The sequence below is a fragment of the Macaca mulatta genome, chromosome 5 (genome assembly GCF_049350105.2).
Source record: "Macaca mulatta isolate MMU2019108-1 chromosome 5, T2T-MMU8v2.0, whole genome shotgun sequence".
Classification (NCBI taxonomy): Eukaryota; Metazoa; Chordata; class Mammalia; order Primates; family Cercopithecidae; genus Macaca; species Macaca mulatta.
The window spans coordinates 60,026,996-60,039,567 of record NC_133410.1 but is presented as its reverse complement, the minus strand read 5'-3'; the positions used below and the strand labels follow the sequence as shown (position 1 = coordinate 60,039,567).

At 39.9% G+C, this 12,572-nt stretch overlaps 1 protein-coding gene across 1 annotated transcript; it reads left to right on the top strand.

The window, feature by feature from the left end:
- Positions 1–3,173: 3,173 nt before the first annotated feature.
- On the top strand, positions 3,174–4,240 carry CXCL1 (C-X-C motif chemokine ligand 1). The gene is made up of 4 exons (NM_001032878.1): positions 3,174–3,273; positions 3,372–3,495; positions 3,610–3,693; positions 4,225–4,240. Exons 1-4 carry the CDS (start codon positions 3,174–3,176, stop codon positions 4,238–4,240), a joined length of 324 nt encoding a protein of 107 aa, NP_001028050.1.
- The last annotated feature ends 8,332 nt before the right edge of the window (positions 4,241–12,572 follow it).

The window sequence follows — 12,572 nt, the reverse complement described above, 5'->3', positions numbered from 1 at the left end:
GTGACTTAACCTCTCTGCACCACAGTTCCTTTATTCGTAACTTAAAGTCTCATAGACATACCAATATCTACTGATACTATAGTTATCAGTACAAGTACAGGCTTGTTTGGAAGACTGAATGAGTTAATATTTGTAAACTGCTTAGAAGAACAGAAAATAAATGCTCTGCCCTTTGCCTCGGGTGAAGAGGTGTAGCAATTTGCCCTTGGTATGCAGCAGCATAATCAAGGAAGCAGCATATTTTTTATTTACCAGAATTCTGTAAGCTCTTATAATTTAGCTCCTTTGCTGAAGAAAAAAAAAAGCAAATTTTCAGTGACCTGTGAATGTTTGTTTCATAGACAAAGTGAAGAGATATTACAGGGAAAAAAAGATCTTCTTGCCTTTTTGGCTTGTATGAACTTTATAAAATGATCATGTATTACAACTACAATTAGAAAACAAAACAAAACAATACATTTTTCAAGTTTTAAAGAATAATTTCCATGTTTCTGGAAATTTCAATTTCCCATCAAATCCCAGAAAAAGAGTGATAATAAGAGGTGTAATCACACAAACTTTCAATTATTCATGAGCTAGTCACACACTTAATAAACTTTAGATTATATGTCATTTCCTATTCCTCAATACCAATTAGAACCTTCCTCTAATTTTCTTGATTTCTTTCTTAGAATCATATTGATAAACACTAGAATATTTTCTAAAAATAGTCATTCCTTTAGTACATCTTTTCAATAAATGAGATGGAGACTGTCACATTCAAAGTCCCTTTTTATATACATGAAGTGATTGTAAGGTGGACTACAAAATAAACCAATGATCTGTCTGAATGGTAACAAATAAAACTTTATCTAAGTGTACCTCCTGGTAGAGTACATATTTGTCTTCCTTTCTGAAAACCTGATACAGAAAATTTTATTTCAATTTTTGTATATTCTCAACTGAGTTTCTTTTTTTTTTTTTTAAATTTAGAAGTTTGCAGCATTGATTACAGCTTGAAATTGATGAAGATATTTGGGACACTGTAATTTTGGTCTCCATTGGGTCAATGCTTTTTCATTTATTCTTTATATTAAGAAATATAAGTAATCAGGAAGATGTGAAAAGGGAAATAATTGAAAAGACTGGAGTACATATACTATATACAGTGTCCATTTTAAAGAAACAGCATTCTAGCACACCTTTCTACCCTTGACTAAGATTACTGTAATGAGAGCACCAGTACTCCTGAGCACCAGTAACCAAAAGGGCATTTTGGAAACTGAGCTTTTGGTGTTTATATGAACATTCCGTCTTCCAGGACCTGCCTTTATTTCTTCAAGACTCATACTGCTGTATATGGTGTTGTATACATTCAGGGTTAGTTGGGAAGCAGTAACTGATACAGAAAATTTTAAATGTAAAAAACACTGGGGAGTGAACCTTTCCATTAGAATATATATATATACACACACACACACATATATCATGTATATATCATATATATATATGTGAATTCACATCAGGATGAGTTTCTGTTTAGGCAATGTTGGAAAACCTATTTCCATTTTGTTTATTTAACAAACATTACAAGGCACTTAAATCCATGCTGGCTCTTACAAATGTTGACTCATTTCTCATAACTGCCTTGGGGTAGAAACAGAGAGGCTAAACAACCTGCAGGCGATGCTTCACTACTATATGCAGGTGGCAGCCTGGCCTGTGTTCTCTGCTTGGCTAGGAACACAGGTCTTACCTATTGAGCTGGGCTGTGTAGAACTCTGTTGTGGAGACATTTGCCTCTGGGTCTGGGGCCTCTGCTTTTTCCCTCTCCTCCCATGGTTACTCCACGTCTCAGAGAGCTCTGAATCCCAATTGGAAAATCACACTTAAACCCTCTAAAAACCTAATGATGAATAAAAATAAGTTCTCTAGAACTTCTGGAGAAAAAAGTAACAAAGCTACCAGGTTAAATGACTGAAATTCCTGAGAGAAAACAACATGTATGTGTTCCTCTAGAAAGGGGGCCCAATATTGAATACCAGGAAGTCCTATAGTAAATGGAATGTGACTTTATGTGGGATCTGGCGTTCCTATTTCATCCGGATGCATGTCTGCTGCTTCAGTGGGAATGGCGCTTGCACACCAGGTACCCACTCCCCGGTGTCATGTGCTATGCTGTCCAAAGACAGAATGAGGAATGGTGAGCCCATGAACCTGCTGGACCCAGCCCCTCCGAGATCCGGAGTGACAACCAGTACTGTATTTCTAGATTGAATCTGAACCCCATCCTACAGGGAAAAGATTTCCAGGGGATTTTGGAAGTTCCAACATTTTACAGGGAAGAAGGAAGTTACGCAGGATAGGAAAGAAGACGTCATGCTATACAGCACTGGCTTCCACTGACACTAACACTGGATTCAACTTTTGACGCTGATAATCTGTTGCCAATGGAGGACGTAAAGAAGATGTTCTAAGTGTGATTAGAGAATATGCAACACAAGGAACAAGCAGAACATTCTTCTCTGGAATCTGAAATGATGGACTCTCCTTTCACAGAGAGCGCTGATGTTAGATGTACATGAAATAGGCTAATCCGAAAATAAGAAACGCTGAGGCAGAGAGGATAATATAGTTCCAGGCTATCTCCCAGCACCTTGTTAATTTCTCTCAACCTCCAGACACAAATCCGAGACATAACTCTCTTCCTCCAAAGAGGTCGTGCCTACCCTGTGGTGGTTCTCAGGGATCCACCCCAGCTCCCTCTCCGCTCCCAGCCCTACACACTGGGATCACTAGGTACCCAAGATCCCACCTCTCAGGTGGTATCTTCAGCGCTGGCTGCCACTCAGCCCCCCTCCAGGGATCCGGGGCAGAAGGCGAATATCCCAGAGTCTCAGAGTCCACCGGAGTTACTCTGGAGGGCGAGGCGCGGGCTGCATCAGTGGACCCCCCCACCCCACCCGCACACCAAGTGCTCCACCCTGGGGGCGGGGCCGTCGCCTTCCTTCCGGACTCAGCATGGATCTGGAGCTCCGGGAATTTCCCTGGCCTGGGAGCTTCGGGCTTTCCAGCCCCAACCATGCATAAAAGGGGTTCGCGGATCTCAGAGACCCACAGAGCCCGGGTCGCAGGCACCTCCTCGCCAGCTCTCCAGCTCCTCGCACAGCCGCCAGACCCGCCTGCTGAGCCCCATGGCCCGCGCCGCGCTCTCCGCAGCCCCTAGCAATCCCCGGTTCCTGCAGGTGGCGCTGCTGCTCCTGCTCCTGGTGGCCACCGGCCGGCGCGCAGCAGGTGGGTCCTGGCGCCTTGGGGTCCCCGGGTCGGACGCTGCTGGGGTGGGCGCCCGGCGCCGACAGCCTCGCTCAATCAGTGAGTCTCTTCTTCCCTAGGAGCGTCCGTGGTCACTGAATTGCGCTGCCAGTGCTTGCAGACCCTGCAGGGAATTCACCCCAAGAATATCCAAAGTGTGAACGTGAAGGCCCCAGGACCCCACTGCGCCGAAACCGAAGTCATGTAAGTCCCGTCCCGCTCTGCTGCTGTCACCGCCGGGGTCCCCGACTCTCCCGCTGCCCCAAACCCTGTGCCCAGTCCGACCTCCTGCCTCATGGAATTCCCTTCTCTCTGCAGAGCCACACTCAAGAATGGGCAGAAAGCTTGTCTCAACCCCGCATCCCCCATGGTTCAGAAAATCATCAAAAAGATGCTGAACTGGTGAGTTATGGTTTCTATGTACACAGGTGACTGGAGCCGTTGGTCAGAAATACTGGCATCTGGCCCCTAAAAATAAAATTAGGGAAACCCAGGGGTTAGTTGAAGGACTAGAAATTGTGATTATTGTTTTCACAATTAAAGTTTCCTTTACGATAATTACTGCTCTGGTGCCAGAGGATATTCCCAATGCCTGGCGTCCCCACCCAGTTTCTTCTTTCGTTCCAACGAACGTAGGTTATAACTGCCTTCATTTGAGGCCCAGTGGGACAAAGAGCAATAGGTTCTGGCTGTTTTTAATCCAATAGTACAGTGGAGACCACCACCCCACTCCACCCCCATTCCTAAAAGAGCATCCCAAGCCTAGAGGTCCTTGCCACACAGTACAGCTGTCACAGGCAGTAGCCACTTGGTTGCCAGGCTGGGGAAGCTGCATTCAGAAAACTCTAGAGGCTGGAAGAGCAGGACAGGAGCAGAGTGTTGTGCAGTCAGCTTTCCCAAGCACCTACTCAGGGCACCCATTTCTCATTACAGTGACAAATCCAACTGACCAGAAGGAAGGAAGAAGCTCATTGGTGGCTGCTCCTGAAGGAGGCGCTGCCCTTATATGAACAGAAGAGAAAAGAGAGACACAGCTGCAGAGGCCACCTGGATTGAGCCTAATGTGTTTGAGCATCACTTAGGAGAAGTCTTCTATTTATTTATTTATTAGTTTGTTTTGAAGATTCTATGTTAATATTTTAGGTATAAAATAATTAAGGGTATGATTAAGTCTACTTGCACACTCTCCCATTGTATCATTCTTTTTAAAATGTCAACCCCAAGTTAGTTCCATCTGGATTCGTATTTAATTTGAAGGTAGAATGTTTTCAAATGTTCTCCAGCCATTATGTTAATATTTCTGAGGAGCCTGCAACATGCCAGCCACTGTGATAGAGGCTGGGGGATCCAAGCAAATGGCCAATGAAATCATTGTGAGGGCAGGGGAATGTATGTGCGCATTTGTTTTGTAACTGTTTAGATGAATGTCAGTTGTTATTTATTGAAACGATTTCGTAGTGTATGGTCAACATTTCTCATGTTGAAACTTTAAGAACTAAAATGTTCTAAATATCCCTTGGACATTTTATGTCTTTCTTGTAAGGCATACTGCCTTGTTTAATGTTAGTTTCACAGTGATTCTGTCTTAGAACAAAGGGGTTTAATTATTGGTGTTTTCATACATAATATAAAAATAAAGTACTTAAAAATAGAAAATACTCGTTTGATTTTTTGGGGGAAACAAGGGCTATCTTTACTTTAAAATCTGGTGATTTATATCAATATTTCTCAATATTTTTATTTTGTTATTTTCTGGGTGTTCAATTTGCTATACAGATAAATCAAACTACGAGTTATGCTTCATTTCATGTGGTGATTGCTGCCAATACCCTTGGCTCTCACCTAGTGAAGAATGTGCTTTACCAAACTATGGGCTGGCCCCTAATGGGAGAGTCACTGATATAAATTGCCCTTTTTATAAGAAGTTTCTTTCTGTCTTGCTACTCAAATTTACCTCCTTAAAAACATTTATATTATCTTAATAAGGGCCCTCATTTCATTGCTTTTGTTAAACAACATTTCTTATAATTGTTGACAGTTTAATAAAGGTGGCAGTGAAATGGTGACTAAAATATTTCTTTTTTCAAAACTCAAATCATTTGTGTTGTCAATAGAAGCAGAAGTGAGTGGCTGAATGCTTCACCTGTGAAAAGATCTTATTGAAATTTGGGCTCAGCTTTCTAACCTTCACATATAAGTAATTACTACTAAGATCAGCAGTGTTTCAATCCTTTATAGCAATATGCCAAATACAATGGTTTTAAGATTGGACTGCATTCATTTGCATCCTTTCTAGTGGAATTTTGATGGGACCTCAGAGCGGTTGTCCTCTGGGGAACTCTGTATTCATTGCTGTCCCAGGACGGCAGCAGCACTACAGGTTTTAGGACAGAAGCACAATTGGCATGTCTAAGTAAGAAAGACCCCAATAATATAAAAGAAAGCACACTCCAAACCTGAAAAGGAAGGATGTTCGTGCATGCATGAAGTGTGTACTTGCTTCTGATTCAGGACTCATTCAGGAAATCCTGAGTCCTGGGTAACTGCCTCTAACAGAGGCAAGAAGGTGAGGCTGGCAGCCTCAATATTTGAAATCAAGTTCTGGATTGTCCCAAGAATCTGGGCAAATAAAGGTCATAAGTAGCAAGAAACAAACTCTGGGAACTTTCCTCACAACTAAAAAAGTTAAAAATAAGAATCTCTTCATAATTCCGACATTATTAGTTAGTTATGAATGAGATAAGAAATAATATTTATAAACTATACATAAGCAAATAAATGCAAACCATTTGAGAAACTCTATAAATGGTAGGATTCACTCCCTAACCCCAAGTTAGAGGACACTAGAAAATGTTTACAAGCAGCTCCCAAGGGTTCAATAGAACCACTCCTTACACCTAAGACAAGTCCTTACCCTCAAACATTGGAGCTTGCTGTACTGGCTACTTAGCTCTGGCTAACATGGAACAGGGAACATAAAAAGGACAAAAAAGGACAAAAGAGATGCTTTTATTCACATGGTGGTTAAAAACAGACTTCAAAGGATCAGATTGACTTTGGTGTAAATTCCAGCTCTGTCACTATGATCTTGGGCAAGTTTCTTTACTTCACTCAACCTCAATTTCCTTTCTACAGGATGAGGATAATAACAAAATGAGGCTTCTGAAGTGTTGCAGGAATTAAATGTTATGCAGACTCTGGAAACCTGGTTCTTGCCATTGGTCCTCAGGCCAACTCCATGGACATTGTCTCAGTCTCAGTCTTAGATCAAGCAGACATGTAAATTGTGGTTTTCACACCAAATTGCTTTGAAAACTTGCAAGTACAAGGCAGTCTCCTGTTGGGAGTGTTATAGCAGGAGGTAGGATACAGCCTGTTTGGTGTGGTAGTCACAGGGTGAAGGAAGTAGGAAAGGGTATTACATAACACATCACAGTATTGAGAAGCCATCAGCAGAAGACAGCAATGATCACAGTGACTGAGGTTTCTTGAGCAATGTTACCATGGGGTCTAGAGAAGGAAGGAAGGAGATGTGGCTAACACTATTCTGTCATTGTGAGTCTTCCTGAGACACCCTCTCAGGTGTTCCAGAAGAAACTAGAGAGACATTAAGGGATGGTGGAGGTGGCAGACCCACAATATCACAGTGAGGGAAGTCCAGAAAAACAGATCATATTGTTTGTCTTTTCTGGCTACCCAATCACATAATTTAAAAAAGGACTTGTCCTGTTTCCACCAGTGATGTCCCACTCCACTCACAATGAGTATGACAACTGCAATGTACAACAGCTTCCCAATTTAAGGCACCTATTCTTCTGCATCTCTTCCTGGGGGCTTTCTCTATTGAGGTGTAGAGAGGGGGCTTGGCAGAGAGAGATTTCTCAGTCCACAGCTAGGATGGCCCGTAATTTGATGCCCTGAGAGGAGAAACAGGAGTTAACGAATGAATATTCAATTTTCCCAGTCTCTTGTTAGATAATTCTAGAAGTTTCTCTCTCTCTCCATGTATATGTGTGTGTTTACATTTTATAGTGTATTAAAATAAAATAAATATTAAAAATACAAATATATGAATAGATGAAATGTTCCACTTCTCTCTTCATTATGTTTACACCTTATTTAAACACCTGAGCATAATTAAGGTAGTTATTTAAAAATCTTGCTGTGCTAAATCTATCATTCTGTCACTTCTGAATCTATATTTACTTGATTTTTTTCTCTTATTAACTCATGCTGTTCTACTTCTTAGCATGGATAATCATTTTCATTTGACTGCAGGAAATTTTGAATCTTATGTTGCTGAGTGTCAAGATTTGTTTTCTTTCTTTAGAGTCTTGGGCTTCGTTTTGACAAGCAGTTAAGTTCTAGGGCATCAGCTTTGTCTCTTTGGGGCTTGTTGTTGAGCTTTGTTAGGGTGGTCTAGGAATGTTCTTCACTCTAGGGTTTGTTTAGCTGCACTACTAAGTCGTGTCTTTCTTGTGCCATTAGTGAATGCCCGGAGCTCACAGGTTCTCTCTACTCCGACAGGGTAGACGTTAAATATCTCTTCATTCCATGCTAGGTCTAAGGTTTTCTCAGCTTACAAATCTCTAGTTTGACTTATGGAGTTTGCTTGACTTATGGATTTTGCTTGACTTATGGAGTTTCGCCTCATGCATGTGTGACTTAGTATTGATCAAAGAGACCCACTGGGACCTCAATGCAGATTGATGGAGTTTTGGTTTCTTGCGTAGGTCTCTCCTTTCCGCAGTTCTCTTTTCCTAAACTTCTAGCCATCCCAGCTCCACTGAATTCAAACCTGTGCCCCCTCAACTCACTAAGACTACCATGGTCTACTTGGGATCTCTCCCCCTGCACAGAGGTCCAGAGTTGCTCCAGAAAAAAACCAGGATGACCATACACCTCACCTTGTTTGTTTCCTTTTCTGAGGAATTCTAATCTTTTGCTGCTTGTTGTCTAATGTCTGATAACAATTGCTTCATATATTGTGTTGCACTTTCTAGTTGCTTAAGACAGGAAGTTATGACTTTTGTTTTACTTCAACATGACTGGAAATTGAAATCTTATTGGGACAATTCTGAGGAACATTTTACAAGGTTTCTTGAGACTCCATGGCAAGACGAACCCTGATTGCCCAAGTGATATCTCATTCATTACATACCTTTATTAGATTTTCTCTCTTCCCTATCCCACATTCCCCCACTCCCTCACTTGTTCTTTCTATGATCATCTCTAAGATAAACTACTGCACATAAGTCTTTGTATCAGACTCTGTTTCGGGAGAGCCCAAACTTAGACAATTGGGCCCCCCAGAAATTAGACCTCACAGCAGAGGCTTATGACTACTATTTCACTGATGAGTATAATGCCAGAGAACCAGGAGGAAGAAAAATGGGAAGTGAGGCAGAAAAAAGCGAAAGCTCATGATAGGAGAGAGCATAACCACACTGGCCATTGCTGCACACAACTGAGTTCTTGACCTCACAAAGGGGCTGTTGTGAGTGTTTGCTTTCCTCTTCTGCAGAAATGTGAGATCTTCTCAAACCAACAAATTGTAGTTCTCATGTTTATAGCAGAGTCATAAATCATCCTAACAGCAGGGCATTGACCTCTGATTTCTATTCCTTGGCTATGCTTAAAATAAAAATGTAGAATCTGGATCCATAAGGTCCTGAAGGAGGGGGAAAGAGTCTACCAGACCATAGCCAGGACCTCATTTTCACCTTTGAAGAGGTTAGTACTCCAAATGACATTTTTGTTCTCTATGTTAAAAATAATAAATCTTTCCTTTTTTAAGTGAAAAGTAGTTAGAAATATTCCTGTTGCTTTCAAGAATGTCCTAAAAAAGAAGCCAGATCATTTATGAAGACAAACAAATAAATAAAATGTTAAGATTAGGGACTGATCCCTTGGCAGCCAGACAGGAGTTTGGTTCAAAACTTGAAAGTCACAAGAAAAAGAAAATCAGCCTTCTCATTTTATAGATGGAACTGTGAAGGCTCAGAAACCACCAAGAAGTTACCATATGCCATGGAATTATTTTATTAAAAAAGTGGGCCAGAGTTTGGTTTTCTGATGACTAACATACAGTGATTTTTATTAAACTAGATTATTTTCATGACTGCTCAAGAAGATAATTAGTCTAAATTTTGGCTGCAGGGTTGGCTTTCTAAAATTTGTAGAACCATTCTCAGGGTACTAATTAATAGCTAATAGCCGTTCATGCCATGTGCCACTTTAAGATAGTTTAAAGAAAACATTTGTGCATATTGTAGCCAAATAATTCAAAGTGTAAAATGAGTTCAGTCAATTTATGGTACTGGCTTAATTACTCCATTAGTCATCTATTGTCACCCCAAAATGCAGTGGGTTTAAACAGTCACCATTTTATTTTGACACATGGCCATCAATTTGGGCTAGGCAATGCAAAAACCTGAGCTTGGCTCAGGTGATTCTTCTGATAGTGTCTCCTGGAGTCACCAGTGACACTTGGTGACTTGAGTGAAGCTGCCTCACTCACATGTCTGGTTGTTTGCACTTGTCATTTCCTGGGCCTCATGAGCTTGGCTCAGATGGTGGGAACTGCATTTTAACAGAGCAGGAGTAGAAGCTCCTAGACTTCTTACTTTGTTGGCCTGGAACATCTCCAGCGTCACTTTTACCACATCCTGTTGGCCAAAGCAAGTCATACGGTGAGCATAGAGTCAAAGGGATTGGGAAACAGATTCTACCTCTTAAAGTGAGGAACTGCTAAGAATGTAAGGCTATTTTTAATCTTTCACTGTTGTATTACGTTCTGATATTTGATTTTCCTGTTTATGACATAGAGATACCCCTTGTAAATGTTCCAGATAACTTATGAAAATTCATAGAGGAATGCTAACACAAATGTTTATTTGAGTACAATAAACAATTATTATTATTATATTTCCTTTGCATTTCAGTGTAGATAAATATTTTAAAAAATAAAACATAAGATTACAGTTAAAATTGGATGTTTTGGTAACTTGTGTATTGGTATAAGCCTCAGGCCTAAGTGAAAATTCAACTAACAAAATAACTGTCTATAAAATCAGGGAAGTTGTCAAGTTGTCAATCTCAGCACTATAAGTCTAATTGTAATAAATTCTGCTGCGGATCTGGCACAAATTTTAGTAGCTGCAGAATGAGAGAACCATCTTTGATAAGAAAAATTACCACCTCTTTAACAAACTCCTTAGTAAATTATTGTGATGTCTTAAGCCTGTCTTTGAAATTTTATGAAAAACTAAATTACTTTGAATCTTTCAATATTTGGTTATCTTATCTGTATGCGCTTCTTATTAGCACCATAACACCTGTACAGATTGATAGCACATTTTATTACCTTTAATTGGTACAGGAGGAAAATGAGACTTGAAGAAATCAAGGTTGTTTCTGAATAACAGTTTGAAGTTACTTACAGCTTTTCATTTGTACAAAGGACAAGATGTGATCAGCCAATAGAATGTTGTCAGGTTGTTGAAACATCTCATTTAAAGACTGAAATAGTTTTTTTCTCCTTCCTTCACATGCCCATATCTTGTTTGTGCCTCTTTGAGTATTTCTCTGTCTCAAATGCATATCAGCCTTCAAAAAAAAAAAAAAAGATGATTTTCTTTTTGTCTTTTCACCAGTTCAATGTTACCTTCCCTGTAAAGTCTTTCCTGACTGCCCTGGGGAAGTCCTCCCTCCCCTCTGCTTCCACCATGGCTCAGATATACAACCGACAACACAGACTACCTTCTAGTTTAATCTGTTTGCTCGTCTGTCTCTCAAAACAGACTGTGAACCACTCAAGAGCAGAAATTCAACTTTTATTATCTTCAAATGCCTAGCATCAAGCAAAGGCCCTGGCAAATAATAAATCTCAATTATAATTAGTAAAAGAAAATAACTTACTATTTAGGCTAGTTTTAGCTTTAAACTGTATCAACATTTCAGTAACCACTAGTTCTTCAGTTAAATGTTGTTATAGGTTGAGTTATGTCCCCCTCAAATTTCTATATTGATGTCCTAATCCCCAGTACTTCAGAATGTGACCTTATTTGGAAGTAGGGTTCTTAAAGAGGTAATCCAGTTAAAGTGAGGTAATATAGTTAAAGTGAGGTAATTGGAGTGAACCCTTAATTCAGCGTGACTGGTGCCCTAATAAAAAGGGGAAATTTTGAGATAGACATGCATACAAAGAGAACACCATGTAAACATAAAGATGAACACCCACTGAGCATGTAAAGTGCCTGGAACAACTCCTTCTCTCACAGTCCTGAGAAAGAAACAACCCCATTAAACCTGTATTTTGGAATTCCAGAGTCCAGAATTGAAATATGAAAACATTTCTGTTGTTTAAGCAACCCAGTTTGTGGTACTTTGTTATGATAGCCCTAGGAAACTAATACAAATGTTTTGCTCTTTGATTTGTTAATGCAAAAATATGTGGTCACTATGATATAATCAAAGTCACTTATAAAACTGCTTAAGAAATAAAATTAAATCTCATAGTTCACTATTAGTTAATTAACCTTGAAGCCAATGGAAACTGCTACCTTCAAACAATACGTAAAGTGTTGTTTGCAGTTCTTTTTAAAATTATAATTTATTCTTTTTCTTTAATGCCATGAAAAAAATAACAGACCAGATTATCTTTCTACTTTAAATAATTAAAACACAAAATACATGAAGCGATGGACATTTGACAATAGGAATAATGGGACAGTAATCTCTGTGAGAAGAAAAAAAAAACAGAGGCAAGCCCTTCGATGACCCCAGAGTACCATGTAGAGAGCATTTCCAGAAATGATCATTGAAAGGCAAAGTTCAGAGTTCTTTGTTGTCATTCGTTTTGTTTTGCTTTGAATGATTTTTTTTTTTTATTTTTACTTTAAGTTCAAGGGTACACAGCTAAACTTTTGTCACGGGGCTTTGGCCTACAGATTATTTTATCACCCAGGTATTAAGTCTAGTACCTATTAGTTAATTTTCCTGATCCTCTCCCTCCTCCCACCCTCCACCCTCCAATAGCACCCAGTGTGTGTTGTTCCCCTCTGTGTATCTGTAAGTTCTTATCATTTAACTCCACTTTTAAGTGAGAACATGCAGTATTTGATTTTCGGTTTCAGTGTTAGTTTGCTGAGGATAATGGCCTCCAGCTCCATCGACGTCCCTGCAAAGGACATGATCTCATTCTTTTTCATGGCTGCCTAGTATTCCATGGTGTTTATATACCACATTTTCTTTATCCAGTCTATCTTTGATGGGCATTT